The 20,367-nt window shown below is 40.6% G+C and overlaps 1 protein-coding gene across 12 annotated transcripts in view; it reads right to left on the reverse strand.

Annotated features, from left to right (window-relative positions):
• PELI1 (pellino E3 ubiquitin protein ligase 1) overlaps nucleotides 1-20,367 on the reverse strand; it is a 48,556-nt gene that overhangs the window by 8,537 nt on the left and 19,652 nt on the right. For 10 of the 12 annotated variants that reach the window (XM_041125370.1, XM_041125369.1, XM_030022905.2 and 7 more), the window contains 2 exons: nucleotides 1,437-1,581; nucleotides 199-328 (listed from right to left, as the gene is read on the reverse strand). In XM_041125370.1, the coding sequence (XP_040981304.1) occupies nucleotides 199-328; nucleotides 1,437-1,581 (275 nt within the window). Of the gene's footprint in view, nucleotides 1-198; nucleotides 329-1,436; nucleotides 1,582-8,846; nucleotides 9,082-12,362; nucleotides 12,516-20,367 lie in introns of those variants that run through there. The other 2 variants (XM_041125368.1, XM_030022904.2) reach the window with 2 other exon arrangements.

The raw sequence follows: 20,367 nt of genomic DNA on the forward strand, positions 1-20,367 counted from the left end.
CAGATTTGTTTTGCTGAATGATTTCTTGCTAACCCTGACAGGTACCAAAAATCCTTGGATAAACACAATCCATTCTTTTTGCAGCCAGAACTTCATGCTTTTTACATCATTTACATCTCAGTGTAACAGCAGTGACTCCACCAAACTCTTTAGACAGCACCAGGAGAAATAAGACTTATTCAGACAAATCGAGCTTACCTTTGCTGCTTGAGGGGTACAGGCAATATGCACAGTGCTAGGTTTCACCCCATTTGCCTTGGGCCTTTTAAATAAAGCAAACCTACTTTTTCTTCTTCCTCTATCTCCATTTGGGAGAGACCCATTGTATCTATCAAAAAGCACAGAAAAAGAACAAAGTCCATCTTCCTGTATTACTTAGCTTGTCACGAGATACAGACCCACAAGAACTTTCATTCTACATTTCATTCTTTCATTTCACAAAGTCATCTTAATTAGTGTGGTATTAATAATTACAGATTTCCAATTGCTCACATTTAAATCTGAGAACTGATACACACAATATTGAAACATGCCCACAGAATTACGGCATTAAACACACAAAGCTTGTAGGGCAAGGAATGCTACCCAGATTAATCTCAAAGCTACTACCAACAAGCAAAAAAGACTTGGGTCCCAAACATGAAAACAAGTAAGGTTATATGCCTACCTGTAGATTTATCTCTAAATGATGTGTTCACACTGTAAATGAAAGATTCTAAGCAGTCACCAACCCTGGTGGAGAGCTAGTATTTAGAGAATTTTGACTGAAATAAACCCCTGTAAGAAACAGATACGCTGTCTTCCAAGACTCCAATTTTACCCATCAGAAAACCCTCAGACTCTCACTTTGAACACGTCTAAACATAAACAGGCCGGCTGGCAAACTTGCTTTATTAAAATCTTCCGTTTGCACTTGGATATTATAGAAAGCTACTATGTTCTTATAAAACTCCTTTTATTTTATTTCAAGTCCTAGGGAACCTCTCCTTCCGCATCATCACGTTAGTCATCTGTCTTGGCCCAACCTGGAACCAACTGGGAAACCCTCCACAAATTGGCTGCCTTTGTCATGAAATGCTTACCTGGGAAGAACACATCTACTCAAGTGTTTAGAGTCCTACCTCCATGCTTATGCTGTCACAAAAAAGTATGCATACTGCAGTGCAATTTTCCAATATATCCCATTACATATAACACCTGGTTGTCACTGAAAAAGGCAGCCCTGCCTCTACTCCCTCCCTTACATGAGATCAGCTACCAAAGAAAAGCTGATCAACTTACTATTCAGTTGCACGCTCACTAGATACACTGTGAAAGAGGGAGTTCAAGTGGTAGGTTGTGGGACCATCTCATGGCAACCTGCATTTTATCTGCTTTAAGTGCACCCTGAAATTCTACCTTCATTCTCACTTCCAACCAAAACACAAAACACTTACCCTAATACAATCAATTCACCATATTTTACTGGTGCTTTTGATGGATGATTTTCTTGATCAGGAGAAAACATGAGCTTAGCTAATGACTTCTTCTCAAATTTCAGGTCTCTGATCAAGATTTGTGGCACACTTTTTTCATTATTTCCTGTAACAACAAAGATAAAAATAAGTGTAAGACTCAAATCCATCAATTACACAAACCTGCACACCTTTCTGATATGGTAGGTACAATGTTTTGTGTTTTCCACATTTTGGTTTTGCCTGAAATAATTTAAAAACACACATATAAAATCAATTAAGGTTGAGTTGCCTGGAAGAACTACCAGATCACAAAAAAACCACAAGTGCATTTAGAAAATTCCAGTATGGCCTTGATAAAACATCCACAGTTGTTCTCCTTCATGCTAGTTTTTAGTATAAACTGTATATAGCTTCATTTAGTATGTTTGGTTCAACTATCAAGAAGTAGAGCCGGAGAGGGATTAAATTTAAAGAAAAAAAACTGAACAAAGCGAGACCAGTCATTAGGTAGAGAGGTAGAAGTTTTCAAGGAAAGTATCTGGTTCTGAGCTTTCCAAGAAACTTCTGGATTTGTAGATGGAAGGAAGTTGCATGACAATTTGATATCAAGTCTGCCATATAAGTCTGGGGTGTGCAATGTGATCTTTCATGTTTAACCACAGACAGAAGTGATACAAACAGCTGTTCGAAGGAGATTTCCTGAGGGAATTTCACATAATTCTTAATAAGTCTTTTGAAGTGCAATTTTTTTGTTGTATTTCTGCTTTGAGGAACAGTTCACCCTAGCATTTTTTACCGCTTCTCATTAGTAACATTTCCAGACTCCTCTGACCTACCCAACACCTGTCTCTGACCTTCCTATAGAGAAAGCCTACCCAACAGAGCACTGGCTCAATAAAGAATAAAGCTGATGCTAGCCTGTTTGAGGCTTTCTTTAACAGAAATCAGAACATTCCCTTGGTCCTTCCAGGTGAGTTTTCATACCAACTCAAAAAGCTATTAAGCTTTTTGAGTACTGATGGTTAACATTCTGCCTTCTGCGCAAATACACATTTTGGCCCATGTAATATTTCTTGAATCCCATCATCAACTTTGATCATGACTACACTATCTCCATTTTCTTCTACCTCAACTAGATCATAGATACTAGCAGAAAAGACACCATCATGCAGATTTTATCTACCCCCCATCTTATGTCCTGTATTGGTTTTGCTGGCAAGGTTTTGGTAGCGGGGGGGGGTTACAGGGGTGGCTTCTGTAAGAAGTTGCTGGAAGTTTCCCCTGTGTTCGAGAGAGAGCCAATACCAGCCAGCTCTAAGATGGACCTGCTGCCGGCCAAGGCCGAGCCAATCAGCGATAGCGGTAACGCCTCTGTGATAACATTTTTAAGAAGGAAAAAAGTTGGGACAGGCAGATTCGGCAGCCGGAGAGAGGAGTGAGAACATGTAAGAGAAACAACTCTGCGGACACCAAGGTCAGTGAAGAAGGAGGGGGAGGAGATGCTCCAGGCGCCGGAGCAGAGATTCCCCTGCGGCCCGTGGTGAAGACCATGGTGAGGCAGGCTGTCCCCCTGCAGTCCATGGAGGTCCACGGTGGAGCAGATATCCACCTGTAGCCCGTGGAGGACCCCACGCCGGAGCAGGTGGGTTTCCCAAAGGAGGCTGTGACCCCGTGGGAACCCTGCGCTGGAGCAGGTTCCTGGCAGGACCTGCGGATCTGTGGAGAGAGGAGCCCACGGAGCAGGTTTTCTGGCAGGACTTGTGACCCCGTGGGGGACCCACGCTGGAGCAGTGTGCTCCTGAAGGACTGCACGCCGTGGAAAGGACCCATGCTGGAGCAGTTCGTGAAGAACTGCAGCCCGTGGGAAGGGCCCACGTTGGAGAAGTTCGTGGAGGACTGTCTCCCGTGGGTGGGACCCCACGTTGGAGCAGGGAAGAGTGTGATGAGTCCTCCCCCTGAGGAGGATGAAGCGGCAGAAAACAACGTGTGATGAACTGACCGTAAACCCCATTCCCGTTCCCCCTGTGCCGCTGGGGGGGGTTGGTAGAGAAGCCGGGAGTGAAGTTGTGCCCAGTGAAGAAGGGAGGGGTGGAGGGAAGGTGTTCTGAGATTCGGTTTTTTTCTCATTACCCTACTCTGGTTGATTTGTAATAAAGTGAGTTAATTTCCCCAAGTTGAGTCTGTTTTGCCTGTGACGGTAAGTGATGAGTGATATCTCTCCTGTCCTTATCTCGACCCACAAGCTCTTTGTTATATTTTCTCTCCCCTGTCCAGCTGAGGAGGGGGAGTGATAGAACGGCTTTGGTGGGCACCTGGCAACCAGCCAGGGTCAACCCATCTCATGTCCTAACAACAGAGAAAAGGATGTGGCAGTGCTTGACACCCTGCTCACATTCATTCACAGGCTGATGCAAAAGATCCCTTTACTGACCCAATCTTTACCCTCTCCCGGTCCTCTTCGCTCCTTCATGGAGAAGCCTGGCCTTCAACATCTCTTCTCAATCTACCAATTTCTTATTCAGCATGGATATGTTGATCCCCACCTGTAATCAGCTCACAGTCCTCTCTGAAAATCCAGTATGCTCCTTCTTGCTTTCTTACATGCTATCCCACATGTTTGGGAGGGCTTCACACAAATACATGCAAAGACATCTTACTGTCCGACAAACGTTTACTGTGATGCCTGCAGAACACAACCAGGAGGCTAAATTGAAACCCTTCTTTTTCCTTTCATTTCTCATTATTTTCCAAATCTCTTCTCCTTTGCTCTCAAGTCTGTGGATTTCATAGTGCTTGAAATAAGAAGGTAACTGAAGACTGTCTTTGTGGCTAGCATACATGTAACATTAGCACAACGGTATCTTGACCCACTGCTAGATGTGCGAGCGCAGTTAATAAACCTGATCTGCACAACACTGCTGTGAAGCATCTGTGTCCTGTCTACATGACAGTTACACCAATACATTTTTGTTGCATAGGAAGCAGTGTGTATTTTCACTAGGCAGCTATCCTGGTTCAAGCTTTAGGGTATCCATCATTTAGCTGGTGCAGAAAGTACCTTATACTGATTCAACAGCCCCCATCTGTCACACAGGAATAGCAACAGCAGCACAGGAGCGAGCAAAGCAGTACAGTTTGCTCCAAAGCATTTCTAGATTGCTGACCCATGTGTAGCAGTAACTTAACTGGGATAGTGAAGGTACTTACTGTTGTAGGTGGGACCCCAGGTTTTGCCTTTAAAATTCTAAAACGAAGAATTTAAAGCAAACTTATATGAAGATGTGACCTTAAACTCCTATCATGCCAGTAGTCATAACACATCAATGTGGAGATTGTCCCATTTGATAAATGGAACCCGACAACATTAACCATGTTCACAATTTTCATGTTTGGTATGGCCATCTGGGGTCTTCCTTGCCTCCTGGCATCACAACCCCACCTTGGAGCACCGCACCAGCAATTCTCTGAAACCACATGCCTTTGAAGACACCACAGGGGTGGTTTACTGACATTAATACTAAACTATCTAGCTCTTAGTGTTTAATAGTGCTTGGTTCTCTAGCCACATCTCCTTTCTGAAGTATTTCTACTCAAGAAGTCAGCATAAATCTTAAGTATTTATCTGTATATAAAAGTAAGGATATAAATACATTTTCTATAAAGTATTTTTACTATCAACTCCAGCATTTCTTGTTTTGCTTTATTTTAAAATCTTCTTGCATTATAGTTGCTTATATATTGCCATCTAAAAACAGCTCCTCATATTTTAATCTCCTCCCCAAATGATTAACCTATTTTCTACTTGAATATTGATCTCCTCAGCAGCCTCTCCCCTGCAATTCAGTCTTCTGTACATACAACTAATTTCATCCTAGCCACTGCATTTCACATACAATGCTTCACATTTCTTTGCTAGAATACATAATGGCTGTCCTTTGAATTGATATTTAACAACTTGGAAGAAATACAGCTATGAAATCTATAGCACCGCCCATTAGGAAATAGCATGACAGGGTAAAAAAAGATTTGAATAGTATCTACCCAACACTACAGTGTTTGATAAAGAGCTAATCCATTCACTTAGAGAAGGTGGGAAGGCAAACATTAAAAATAACTTTAACTTTTGCCATTAGTACAGTAAAAGGCTTGGTGCAACTTCTCCTCTGTTCACCCAAGTAAACAATTCCATGGAAAGCTAAAAAGATACATCTCCCAGTAACAGAGTGAGCTTCTGAGTCTCATTAAAAGTAATTACACATGAACAGTTAAAGGATACTCTTTTAGAGTTACCTGAACAGGTGGCCAGTAACCTCCTTTTAAGACGTAACTGAGCAGAAACCATAAAAGGGACCAACAGTTCCAAGTGACAGACTTCAGCAATGCAAGAAATTAATAGAAAATCTTAGTATAAGGACAAGTGTCCAACATCTAACACGCAGCTCCTCCTTAATACATTTTTTGTTCCACATTTAAAGAAATACAGTCAAGTTTATTTTGGGACCAGCACATATGATGGAAACCCACTTCTTATTTGACTTATGGAAGGTTCAAGAGTTAGAAATCTAGAGCTATCATTAGTAAAACAGCTTGCTTGTATATTTTCAAAGGCATAGCTTGAATGTTTGAACTTGATTTTTTTTAAATACATCTCAGAACCTGTATGAGCTGCACAAACCACTTTCACAACTACTAATACCACCCAGTTAACTTCAACTCAAGCACATACAAAATTCAGTGCCCCTAAAAAAATTAAATAAATAAATCAGTGCAACATACACACTACTTCTCACCCAGTATGATCTGCCTGATGCACTGTACCCAAAAGGAAGACTCATTTCATTCCCAGAAATAACAAAGATTATTTATATTCTTCCAATGAGGTCCCAAAGACTAGCCTAAGTGAAATCTGACATCTGCAAGTAAGTGTTGTCCCACTGCAGATGATCTAATAGGCCATGGGATAACATCTCCACTCCTAAAACAGAGCAGGCTTACAGATCATTTAAAGCTGGATAAAGCACTTAAGGGAGGGAATGGTCTTGAGTTGAGAGGAAGGATGCGCTAATTTATATAATGGGCCTTCTCCTGTAGTATAACCTGACCAGTTTTTATTCCTAGAATACTACAGAAGACTTCTTGAAAGTGTTAAGAAAGGCTAATTAAATATGTTAAAAAGACAACTTGGCCCCGAAGTGGCAGTATACAGCTAAGGAACTGACTGCTTGAACAAAATATGCTTAAGTTAGGTTTTTGCTGCTTTTTGCAGTAGCATTTCCAAACACCAGTGGAGTGGGCTTCATCAGAGTAGGCTCTGAACAACAGACTGTTCTAAACTCCTCCAAGAACCTTCAACATTGATGAGGAATAAGGTGTTAATTACAAGATCCTACCCCATCCAATTCTTCCAAAAATCATAGAACTGGCAGCAGCAAATTTTTCACGTCAAGTTCTCTACTTCTGCTACAGAGACCAAAGCCTGAAAAACCCTACCTGTGCACAGTCCTGTATTATAGAATTGAAAAGATTTTGTGAGTAAATCAACTTGCACACAGAAAAAACTTTTGGAAAGGCATTACTTGGTTGGGTAAAAGGTGAGCACAACTGTTTGCAGTTAGCACAAAACCACAATGGGTACCAGTTAGCATCTTTCAGTCTCAAAAATAGGAAACTGGAACAGGAAGAAGTCATGAACAATTAATAACTTTTTATTCTTAACACTAGTTCCTCTGGAGACAGGAGAAAGCTCAGTGAAGGTAACTTGCACAATACTGTCACATGCAACTGTTTTGAGGGATTGGAAAGAGATGACATCTCAACTGAAAAAAGTATCTAAAATTTGTTTTAGGAACAGAAATCCAGTTCCTTACAAGCCTTCTTGTTCTTCAGTATTCACTCCAGTCACAGAAGGCAAAGATTGCTATGGCAGAAAGCAAGCCACAGATTTCTGATTACATTCAAGTAGAAGGAAAAGCCGTATCATTACACTTTTTCCTGTCACATTCAAACACTAGTCTCTGAATCTAGAGGCAGACTATTCTCCAGGAAGACCTTGCAAACCATGCTTCAGAGCAGATGAAGAGTTTAAGAGTCTGCCCACTTTCACTGAATGTGCCATTTTCAGTGGGGGACACAGATATAATGAATTTTGGTTGGTTTTGAACTATCAGCTTTAGCTTACCAGCCACCTTCAATCAGTCAGCTGCCTTTTCTGATCGTGAGACTCATACACAACTAGTTTTTGGTGGCTTCTACAGAAAGTCTTCAGACCTTGTTTGTGCTAAGGCACAGCACCTTGTGAATAAGTTCGCTATTTAGTAGACCAAGTACAGCTTTTGGAATTGCAGCAAGAACAGCAGTATCTTAATGGTTAAAATGGGGCAGGGGGAGGGGAGAACATAAATTCAATGAGCCCAAGCAGAGATTCATTAAACACTCGGCTGTGAGCTAAAAATACTAGAATAAAAGTCTCTTTGTAATAAATTACCATGATTTTCTAAACACAGAGCCAGCATTATAGACTGCTAGCAACTGCAGCTAGTGCCAGACTAGCCCTTTTCTAAAATACTGCATAAAAAAAACCACTTTCACAGTATAAAAAGAAGTCCTCTGTCAATGAGTATATTAAAATAAAAAAATGCTGATTCAGATGCAAAAATTGGAATTTTTTCCCCATTTTTATATTATCATCATCTTTATAGTGTATACCTACATATTCTAAGGTTTGGGTTCTTTTTGGCTTTTAGAAATAAAGCATAAGACAGCTCATCTACTGATGTTTTTATTTTTATACAATTTGCTATTTGTAGCTCTCCATTTACTATCCTTGCAATTCTCATATCCAGCTCTTCCCTCAGCAATTCCATGTTAAATCAGGTAGGATACGGACAAAATATAATCCAGTCCTTCTGACAAGTATGCAGCGACAGGACAAGAAGCAACAGACAAGCTGCAACACAGAAAATCCTTATTAGCTATTGGGGAAAAAAACAATCCAGAGAGGTTGTGGGATCTCCAATCTTGTAGATACTCAAACCTCAGCTGCATGTGGCCCTGAACAACCTGATCTAAGGCAGTCCAGTCCCACTTTGAGCAGGGGGACTGGACCAGACAACCTCCCAACCTAAATTATTCTAGGAATGCAATTAATTTTAGGAAGCCCAACACAATTTCATCAAGCAACTGAAACATGCACCTTAGCTACGCTTTTGATCAGTTAGACATAAATTATGAGCAACTCCATTACCAATGAAACAAAATTTTATACTTACCCTCCTGATTTACCCTTACTCTACCCTGTGAGATTTACACATTACAGTTTATAGCTTTATTTGGATTTAAAATCCCATACTGCTCTTCAAACAAAGAATTCACATTGAATAATGCAGTTACCTGACAAAACACAAGTAGGACCCAAGTTTGCCAACATCCATTTACACATTTAAGTTCTTTAGCACTCCAATTTCCACTGGGCAATCTTGCAACTGCAAGATCAGAAACCAAACTCCTCTGAACGCACGCACAGTATTTCAGTCCTGCATATTCTCTTCTATGGTTACGTCTCATCTCTTCAAAGGCAAATCTTGACTTCCAGATTCAAAGGACCAGAATATCAAAGTTACAGTCACTGTGAGACACAAAGGATCCATGCAGAATACTAGTCTCTCAAGATGAAGATATTTGCAAGGATGGAAGAAGGAAGAGGCAGTAAGTGACAAGAGAAGTAAAAAAACAAACAAACAAAACCAACCTCAAAAACCCAAAAAACAAAGTAATTCCCAGGAGACCAACTTCGTGTTTGATTACAAGTCCCCATCAAGTCCAAGTTGCCAGATTTCACGAACAATATCAACGATGTTACTGCTGATCTCCACAGGTGCGAGCAACAAGGAATCAGGTCCTTGCATCACTATGTTTCCGAAAGCCGAGACAAAGATTGAGAAACCACTTTCTTCTACGTGACTGTTAAATCACCACTGGAAAGTTATTCTCCTTTAACTGTTTTTCCTAGCAATCCTTTTGGAAGCTTTTATTAAAATAGTTTTTACTGAAGCAATCACCTGGGTAAAAGAATATGCAGAAGAGTGTATGTTTATCAACCATAGTTTTCATACTTCTCCCAGTTTCCAGTTAAAAACAAGCTCACATTTCCTTCACACACATACCTGAAACTTTAAGTTCAGCAGGTTTTATATTCCACTTTCGAGATTACCCATATTCTGTCTTCACTACAGATGCACAGGAAAGGTATTGTGATGCAGCTGTTATGTATGCAAATTGCATTGTCACTTTAGATCAGCAGCACTACTTCACCTTTCTAAGGAAGGATAATTGTCTCCTTTCTAGAAAATGGAGTTTTTCAGCACAAAGGAAAAAAAACCAAAAAAGAATAAGCCTTGGTAGTGTGGAAAGTCAGTCCAGCCTTTTGCTTTTGTATGGCTTATTCTTTTCTTAGTCTACACTGTTCGCCTTTTCTTTTATAACCTCTGAATAAGCTTAGCCATCCACTATACACACAAGAGTGTCTTATGATATGAAAGCATTGAAAATAAGACAACAAGGCCAAGCTCTGAAATAAGCAAGTGGTCTCTCCTGCACAGGATACCAAGCATAAAACAATGCAAACAACTATCTGCTGCTGTGCTTTGAGATCATCTGAAAAATCTCAATAGAGGGGTTTTTCATTCTCACAAAGAGAATGAAAGCATATTTTTACCATGGACATCTGCCAGTAGTAGGCCAGTCATCCTGGAAACAAGTCATGCAAGAGTCACAGCACACAAAAAAAGCGCATTGCCTGTAGACACTTTCAAAGGGGCATTAACTTGATAGACAAGAGCAAACCTCCTGCTTTGCACCAAGGTTACAGCTAACTTTTTCCAGTCTAAGAAACAGCAGTTTTAGTCAGATTGGCATCCAGTGTCCTACTTCAAGTTCTGTTTCAGCCTCAGAAGCAAATCTGAGCAGTTCACAGCAATTTTACGAAAGTCAGAAACAGCGCTGTGAGGACAAGCGTCTTTGTTCAATGAACAAGGCAAGTGTTTTACAACAAGACTTCTATTACAGGCACCTATGTGAAAATCTGTACTTTATGACAGTAGTCAAAAATAGCATTCCTGTTCAGAAGACGGAAAAAAACATCTAAGCACAGGGGCCTGATTTCAATCATACCTCTGCTAATTTCAGTCCTGTTATTCTGAACTGCTGTTGATAAGATGAGAATGTGGCTGGACATATTAAGCCTGGAAGATTTATGTAACTCCTAACGATCCACTCCAACAGACTGAAAAAAATCAATTCTGAAAATATTCCCCCGGAAAAAAAAATATCCAGCCTTTTTTTCAGTTAAGAAAAGTAACAGCTGATCCTCCCCTGAGGAAACCACGATAGCCTCCTACAGGTTATGAATGATGTAATTCAGACTGCGTGTGGGAAGCTGAAAACATTTGTCTTTTAGCACAAGGTGTCTATTTTAAAGCTGTCACTGCAATATTATGTATAACCTCAATTAGCTGAGAAAGTTCTTCACCAGTTAAACTGCTACATTTACATGCAGTCTACACCCCCTTACCACCCATGTTCTCCACGTCAGCTTTCGGATATACCAGTGACGATGCACACAACCTTGCACAAGGCAAAGCTCCTCCGTTGACCGCCCCTGCAGCGCAAGGGCCAAATGCTACAGGTTGTACTTGCTCAATCACCTGAGCTACCTTGAAACTTATTCACACGAGCTACTCAAGAAGATTAATTTCCAGCTTTCTACATGAGTTTTTGGCTGTACTTGCACTTTGGCTGCTACTACAAGCTCAGTATGTTTTCTTAAAAAGGGATAGTTTTGATTTCATACTCAGATTATCAAATGAAGATTATTTATATAACCTGTAATATATGAAGCCATAAAACAATACAACAGAGGCATGCTGGCAGAACAACATTAGATGTTCATTAGCCATAGCACTACCTATTTGTATCTTCAGGGAGTACCTTGCAAAATAAAAGCAGTAAAACAAAAAACTTCATACAATACTGGTACAATGTGGTAAAAGTATGGTTCTGATACAGAGAACTCTGCAGTCAGGATCCTTTAAAGTTATCCTCTTTACTGCCTTCAGACAAATTACACAGTATTACCTTAAAAATAAGCAGTCCCAACTTTCATTGCAAGTTGGTGACAGAAGCACAACTTCCATATACAGATTAAGAGTTTATACCAAAACAGAGGCATTTTATTTTTAAAAGGGCTGTTACGCAAATAGATGGAGCTTTTTATGCTTTGATAACTGAGCCCAAGGAGATCTACTGTCTGATGCACCTGAACTAGAATACACTGCCAAGGACCCTGTGCTTGCAGAAAACCACAATGACTTCTTGTTCTACAGATCTGAACGTTACCGTTTTGCTTTTTATGAGCCTCTGACTTCCTGATGAGGCAGTTTATGTACCAAAGTGTCAGCTAAATAGGTGTTTGTATTACACTAAAGCCTTTTCACAGAGCATACTACATCATCTTGCAAAAATGAGTTACAATTACATTTAAAGCCTTTTTTTGGTTTAGACAACACAAATATTTAACAGCTTTATGAGAAATTCCCCTTGGTAGGATTTTGTTAGGTAATGATGACAGTTTCAAGGCATCTTGCTCTGCACCCTGAAAACGAGAAGAGACTGACACTTCTTACGAATGAGAAGCACTTTTCATACTATGCACTTTGAATGTCTCTTCCTATTTTAGGTGGAAGGGCAGCCCGCAGACACACTGCCTGTTCTCAGATTTCCTTTCTACCACATCACTGAACTATCTTTCAACTTCTCACTGAAAAACACTGCAACTGAGGAGGCTTTTAGAAGAGAGACTGAAACAGTACAACACTAGAAGGGAAAAGCGATGGCATGCAGAGCACTTACCAGTATCTTTTTGTCCTTTCAGTATTTCTACACAGTAGAGAAGAAAAAAAAACCCACCCCTTTGATCTTGTTTAAAACCAGCCAAAATCCACCAACTCCTTTAAACCCCCAGCAACTGCCAGACTGAGTGCCTCTGCTCCGTGTGCTTTTACTTAGGCTGTGGGTAGCGCCTTCTGACTAAAGAGGGCTGGCTCTGCCTTGCGTAAGCTAGGTAAACACCACTGCACCACGCACCATTGGCTGGAGTCAGAGCCTGCATCCTGCTTGCCGCTCCATAAATTCATCCATCTCTGGCCCCAAAAAGGAAAAAAGGAAGCGGAGGGTGTGTTGAGAACAATCCTGCAGCCCAGTTCTCCAGCAGCTCTGTGGATGAGGTTCTCAGAGAAACACTGATCTATTTCCTTCTCCACTTCTCTTACATAACTGTACCCAGGCATGCTATACCATCTTTCTTTTTTTTTTTTTTTAATCATCATTTATTAGCCCAGCTAGCTTTCCTCACCTCCCACACAAAGTGATTTCTTAATACAGTGAGAATTAAACCAGCAGAAACTCTTCAGGCATTGCTAGCCCCATTTTCACTACTGCTGTAGAATTGGACACATGACACGCCTGCAGACACCACCTGTGTGTACTGGACTCCCATGGCCAATGATACTGTAACAGCTCATTCTTGTAAGATGCAGGTTTAGAAAGGCAAATCCGCACGTGCCAGACCAGGTTCTGAGCTCATTTCTTACTCCACTAACGTCTAAATCACTGCATCAACCCAGTGGGTGGGATAATTTAAATGTCTGAGCCGTAAAATGGTGATCAAGTTACAACAGCTTCCAAGTTACCGCCTCTTAGATTTGATCATGCAAATACTCTGAGGCTGCTCCAAGCATAATATGATGCAGAAGCTTACCCTTTACATCACATTTTACGTCACAGTTGTAGTGGGCCAAGAAGGTGTACATGGTTACCCTGGCTCAAGTGATGGAGATTCAAACGTCAGCCTGCATATACAAGTTCGACAGGCAACTATCGCTCCCATTTCTGCTGCTCCTTCCTTGGCTTACCACCTCAATTTTGCAAGCACAGCTTTATGGACTGGTTTCCCTGATCTGTCCACATTTTTAAAAGTTGGTTTACCTTCTCGGTTGTTTTTCAGCACTCAAAGCTAAGCACTGCCGAACAAGCTTTTTGTTCATAATGCTATAACACAGTGTAAGTTGCAAGTCCACATAAGTCAGCTTTGCTGCTGAGAACAAGGTGAATGCATACCTGTTTTCTCTCTCCTCGACCTGTACTCCACAGCCAACCCTCCCCTAAGTAATACCATAAGGCTGTCCTGTTACAGGATCTTGTCACCTACTTGAAAAACTCAACTGCACAACACCTTACCACAGAATATTCTGGATAATAAAACTATACACAGGCTCAAAGACACTTCTTTTTTTCTCCTATCATAGATTACTAAGCACAAAGATATCACTTCACTCTATAGAAGTGATTGAGCTGCAGCTGCTGAACACTGAGAAGTACTTGGAGAAACATCAATGTACAGGTGCTCCCTTGTTCCCACTCTTCTTCTGGCCACCATAAAAACCATGCTACTGAATACTGATCTGAGATGGTATGGTCATTATCACCGCTATCAGATTACTAAACTGGTAAAGGGCTTACAGAAAAACCAAAACAACACACAAACCCCAGCTATTTTAACCCAAATAATTTTGCTTATCTGTTTGTGGGTTTATTCTGTAAACCCACTATACCAAAACAAGTGAGGGGATAGAGACCTTCTGAATCAACCTCATCTGTAAAGCCAGAGACTCATCTTGAGATTAAAGTTGACCCCTCTTCCCTGCTGAAAATCAACAGCCTCACGCTACTGGCACATGAACCTAGCTTTTCCTCTGGTTAACTTGCAAAACCTTAAAATGGCACTTTTTACTGGAGTGGAAGCGTCGCCCCAACCGCACCTCCCCCATCACCTTCAAGTATTTTATACTTTGTCCTGGCCTATATACAAGGTTGGCAGCTTTAATACTGTTTTAATCAGAGCTAAGAGTTTGGTTTTGTGGGGGTTCCCCCCCCCCCTTTTTTTTTTTTTTTTAAAGAAAACCACATCAGGACTGTATTAGTATCACTTAACACACAGATACAGCAACAACAGTACAAAAGGTGCTCTGTATTCAAGTATTCAACTGTAGTGATAAGTTACATTGGTATGACCACTTTTAGGTTGCATTACTTTTCTCACACAAGCCATAACACTCAAGTTGTACTGTTTCAAAAGTGTTCATTCTGAAAAGCAGAACTTAAAGACTAATTTTCTTCTAGAGCTCCTTTATTTTTTCATTTTACAGATGCCACTGTTCAGAGTCCAGGTTAATAAGCTTGCGGATTACTTCATGCTGCAGCCACATAAGAAGCTACAGAATGAGCAACTGCAGGTAGATATGCCTCCTACTGCCCGGCCCAGTCTCCCACAGATACAAATCCTTATCTGTACATCCCACCTGCTTTTGTATTAGTGACCCACAGTATTCTGGAGCACAGTCTTCTGCTGTCAAACAAATACACCCTATAATGCCCTTTTCATAGCTAATTGTGCCCCATCTTAATGCAGGTTTTTTGAGGGTTTACTTTGCCCCTAGCCACACTGCTACAGGGCTGCTTCTGAATCTCACCCTGCAGAGTTTTAGCCACTTTGTTTCCCTGCCTGTGTTTACTCATCTGTTCTTGTATCAACATTGTCCCTCACTTTTATTAAGAGGGGGGTTTAATGATTTCCACTCCACACAAGAACTATGCAGTTCCTTGAGGAATGGAAGCAAATGCCTCAAGCGTGCTGTCACTAGGCAAGCTATCTGATTCTTCCTGGAGCAGAGATGCTGCCAACCATGCCAGACTAAAACAATGAAATCTGTAGCACTGCTAATTTCATGAAGTGATACTTAACTGCAGGGGAGGTTCTTTCCTTGAAGTTGTTAAAGAAATAAAGGGCTGTATCGCCATGTTCTTCTATCTGACTCATGAGCAGATGCTGTACAGTTTGGAATAATTATGTGATTTCACATGACATTCAAAATGAGCTTTGAAGAGGAATACATTTCTAGCTGTATCAGTTAAAAAGACAGCCTTGCAGATACAGGCAAAGGGCAATGCTATGCCTCTAGCGTGCAGACAGCCAAGAAGCCTGAATGGCAAGCTCTTCATCCTAGATAGGGTTAACCTGATCAGAATATTACTGCTAAATTTCAAGACAGACTTTTTAAACATGTCTGTTGATAATTTTATTTAACAAAACAGGCAGGGAGTGGAATAAAAGCCCCACACAGGATAAGTGCTTGAAATTGCTGCACACAGGGTACAGAGGAATGGAGACTGAAGGAAACACTAAGAAAAGAGAGCAAAAATGTGGAAGACTAGCATCTGTAATGGTCCCAAGGGGAAAGTATATTTGTACACTCAATACTGAAGGCTGAACATGCACTATACACCACCTTAACTCTGTTTCCCATGAAGTCAGTGGCTGAACTCTGATCAAAGCCAATAATACCCAAAAAAGACATATTATTTCATGCATTGCAAAGCATTAACACTGTTACGGGCTTCCCAGAAGTCTAACCCCAGGTGCACAGGGGAAAAAGAAAGGAGGGAAGATTACTGACTTGCCAGCCCCATTTATCTTTCACTGTGTTATGTCACATGTAATCTCTGCAAGGAGTTCCCATGTTATACAGTTAATAAAGTCATACTACAGTGCTTTAAGGAGATTATGGGGGGGAAGCAGCCTGAAGCCAAGAACATGCTAATTAGAGTATACAATAGAAATGTTAATCAAATAATCTGCAGGAAGAGGAGGGGGGAAGGAAATGACCTAATCCCCTGCCCTACTGCGTGGTGCCTTGTGGCAAGAAGTAAGAAAATTCTTGTAAGGGCAGAGCAAACAAAGGTCCATTGTTATAGCTACAGCTTTCAGAGAAGAACACTTCTGCATCTCAAGTTTCTGTAACATGAAGAGTAGATGGTACTTTATGAACTCTTCCACACTGACCACTTCTGGAAGGGGTAGAAGCTAATTAGATTTGCAGGACAGCTGAGTAAAAGACCCAAGTAGAATCCTAAGTTCTTAAGGCACAGAAAATTCTCCTTCAAAGGGATTTGCCAACTCAAAAATGTCTGTCATCCAACAACCATGGTGATCCTTAGGCAACTGTGGAGCTATTCGTCGCTGAAGCTGCAGTAGCCTAGTTACAGAGAGGCAACAAATCATCACGCTGCAGAGGCATTTCCCGTGACACAAGTCATACTTCACCATCAGACAAACCTATTAAGCATTTCTTACAAGTCCTATTCCACCCTTAGATCTTTGTGTGCCTGCTCCTCAGGTACACCAGGGAAGCTCCTCTTCTACTCAAGGACAGCATGTTACCATCAATGCATATCCCATCCTGCAGACTGGAAGAAAACAAACAATTGGCCTTCTGTCTTCAGTTTGATCTCTGCTTTAGTAGCCACACATGGCTTTCAGCACTACCAACTCAGTATTTTCAACTTCCTAGGGTAGAGACCCCATCAAGAAAAAGCACACATAAGATTTCTGATCCTTGGACTGAGAACACATTTCATAGTTGACCTTACTATAAGCTGAAGGAATCTCAGGCAGGAATAAAGAAATACCTACAGGAGAACAGGACTACTGACTCTTATGTACTTGTATGTTTCCAAGAGTCTGAGTCAACTCCTTTCCTTGTAAGGGACTTCACAGAATCACAGCATAATTCAGGAGGTCATTTAGTCCAAATTCCTGCTCAAAGCAGGAGTTGGCTTCCCAGATATCGAGCTATTACTACAAGAGACTGGGAGCTTTAAGTACGAAACAGCCTCTCAAGACACACATTCCCTCAGGAAATAGGAAAGGCATACCAAATGCTAGAGAACTGCAGCTGACAAGCAGTCTTGCAGACCAGTTTGGAGCTTTGTATTTGTTCACAGCCTTCCTATGACTGTTTGATTCAACATTTGCTTAAAATAAAACAATTGGCAAAAATTACTGCAGAGAGCTTGCTGTAGCCACACCAAAGATTGTTTGGACTGATTAAACACTTGAAAGGGTGAGACCCACAGCATACCCTTAGCTTCACACAAAAAATGTGTTCCAATAAGCAGATCAGTACTGACAGTACAGAACTCTATACACAGCAATCATTGCCCAAGTAAGACATTCAGGAATGGAGCTGCTCTTAAGATGGTCCTTCACCTGGCTTCTCAAGAATGGCCTGAAGCATCTGACATGATGGATTCCTAAAAGTCCAAGACTGAAAGGATGATAGGTAAAGCATCATTCTGAAGAAAACACATTCGTTTCCCAAAAGGTCAAACTGACGTAAGCCATCTGCTAAGTCAGAAACACACAGATGTAGTTGTACCAGGCTTCTTTCCAAGACAGTAAACTTGAGTTTCCCAAGTACCTGGAAACAGCTATTGTGAAAGTTTTTTGTTTGTTTGTGGTTTGGTGGGGGTTTTTTGGGGTTTTTTTTGTTTGTTTGTTTTTTAAAGTTCTGCAGGAACATTTCTGGATCTTGAAAACTCTGCAAGTCAAATACCATACCTGCAAGTTCAATTAACCTAGGCTATGCACAAGCACTTCCTTGAAGAACTTTTTATCTGTAGTTCTGCGTTCTTTGAACAGCAGAACTCAGATTCACTGAGCTTCAGGTATTATGGTTTCCCCTAATAAAAGGAGGCCCAATTTGAATTCATTTCCAAGAAGTAGTTTTCCTGCTTGCAAAACTTTTAAGGTACCTTCTAGCAGAACTAGCTGAACCTGCATTACCTGAAAGTTTTCATTCCCACAAAGCTAGATCGTTTGACCATGGACTTCTTCAGAAAAAGTTAAGACAGACAGTCGCTAGATGTATTAACACATCTTTGCCTCACTTTCAGTGATGAAAAACATTTCACACTGATTAGCAAAAAAAGGACAGAAAAAGTATTCAGTTATAGAAATTCAGCTGTAACTGGCTGGCTCCCCACACTTATATTCTAGGAAAAAAGTATCTTAAGAGGGACAAAGTTTAAAAACTATTTGGTACAGTTTCTATTCAACTCCCACATCACACAAATGAGTATCTTAAGGCAAGTACCTTTTCACTAGGAGAGGTCATCAAGCACAAAAGCCAATATTTATCCAATAGAGTTTCCCTATGCTTTATCCTCACCACACTGTTACTACGCTCTTTACACTCACCATTTTAACCGTAGTTCATCTGCAATTCCAGTATAAAAAGCGCTGGATAACCTCCACACTGCTCTCCTCACCTCACAATGTGAACGTCCCAAGCCTGTAGTTCGTACCTGAATATTCTGTAAGTCACTCCTAATAAACATACCATCTTACTATATTCCTCCTCCTCCTAACTTCAAGCTTTGGACAGTCTTTATATAAGGTATAAAACCTGTCCCTTTCTAAATATATCACGTCCAGCATTTACATATAAAAGCATATGACCTACATACCTCTGGATAGCTGTCAGAGGTCTGCCTACTCTCTGCAAGCGAAGTGTCAGGTTTTTACAGTGGCCTGATAGGAAGTATTACAGCCCTACACATAAATGGCTGGTTTGGTACCTCAGTTTCCTGTATTTCTGACATTCAAGCATATCTTTCTACAAATATTTTATATAGTGCTGTATAAGCTCAGGTACAGAACAAAGGTTACTTTAGGCAACAACCCAAGAGAACAAGAATTAATTACTTTGCATATGCAATAGGTTTCTAATAGAGGTATATTGAAATATCTCCAGATACATTAAAAGCTGTCTCTTAATGAGTAAAGTGAACCAGCTTTTATGCTAATACAACTTGTATTTATACATAAACACAAAACTAGCTTTTTGCACACTTAAGTTTCCATGTTGACCGTCTCCTACAGCCAGCAATTCAAACAGGACAAAGTTCAAGTATCTCCTCCACCTCCTCATGTTAGATCATCTACCTGTTCCCACTTTGTTACTGCTTAGGGAAAAAAATCCCATGCTATTTGGTTATATCTTTTTCTTTCCTTTATAATCCCATGGGCAATGCATGATTTAGCATATCTAGGAGAGGAGCAATACTTTACTTCCTACACTTCTAATCCAATTTGGATAAGAGGTTTGCTGCTTATAAAAATAAACAGGCAGTTGCACTTTACCTCTATGCGCGCACTAACACCTAACAACAGGAAGATCATTCCCAAAGAGTAGTAAGAATTCAGTGCTAGGGATGCCATTCCTAAATTTTACTCCTTGGTTGAAACACGAATCCAGTTTCTTGTTTACAGGTACAAGGAAAGAGCCGATAGGTACTCTTGGCTCTTGTCACATATGACATTTGGCATTATTTTGCCAAATAAATTGTCACCAAAAAAAGCCAAGGATAGAGTACCTCAACCATGGAGATGGAGCTGTACTACCTCTATAGGGACCCAAGGGACTTTGGTCTGACCATATGGTCCATTTTTAATTAAGAGCTAAGGAAATTGGTATATTTAACTTTTGACTTACAGTTGGAACTTTTCAACGTGTCACTAGTTTCAAGTTTTCAATTTGCTATGTATACAGAAGAATGTTACCTTCAAATAAGAGAAGGTATCTAGCTGAATATGGCAACTTTAAGTTAGTTTAGTGCTCAGTTACAACCAGAACAACTCTGACGAAAAATATTTTCAAGTGCGTGAGTTATAAGATACATTTCTGAAAAACACCAAATGTGTTTTTGTACCAAGATAGTGGCATGTTTGTTTTTTAAACTAGCCATGCTCTCCAGAATCTGTATTGCTTTTTGTCCTCTCAGAGTATGTCAATGAGGAAAGAAAAATCAGACAAAGATCTAGCATATGAAGACAAAAGTAATGTTAAATTAGTAGAGTACAGGGATACTGACAGTCACTGTGGCAGAACACTTTTCCAGCAATAGTCAAAGTGTGCACCCATTGCTAGGCAGCGTTAAAAATGTTCAGCTGGTAGTT

The sequence above is a fragment of the Aquila chrysaetos genome, chromosome 8 (assembly GCF_900496995.4).
Source record: "Aquila chrysaetos chrysaetos chromosome 8, bAquChr1.4, whole genome shotgun sequence".
In the NCBI taxonomy this organism is placed as follows: domain Eukaryota; kingdom Metazoa; phylum Chordata; class Aves; order Accipitriformes; family Accipitridae; genus Aquila; species Aquila chrysaetos.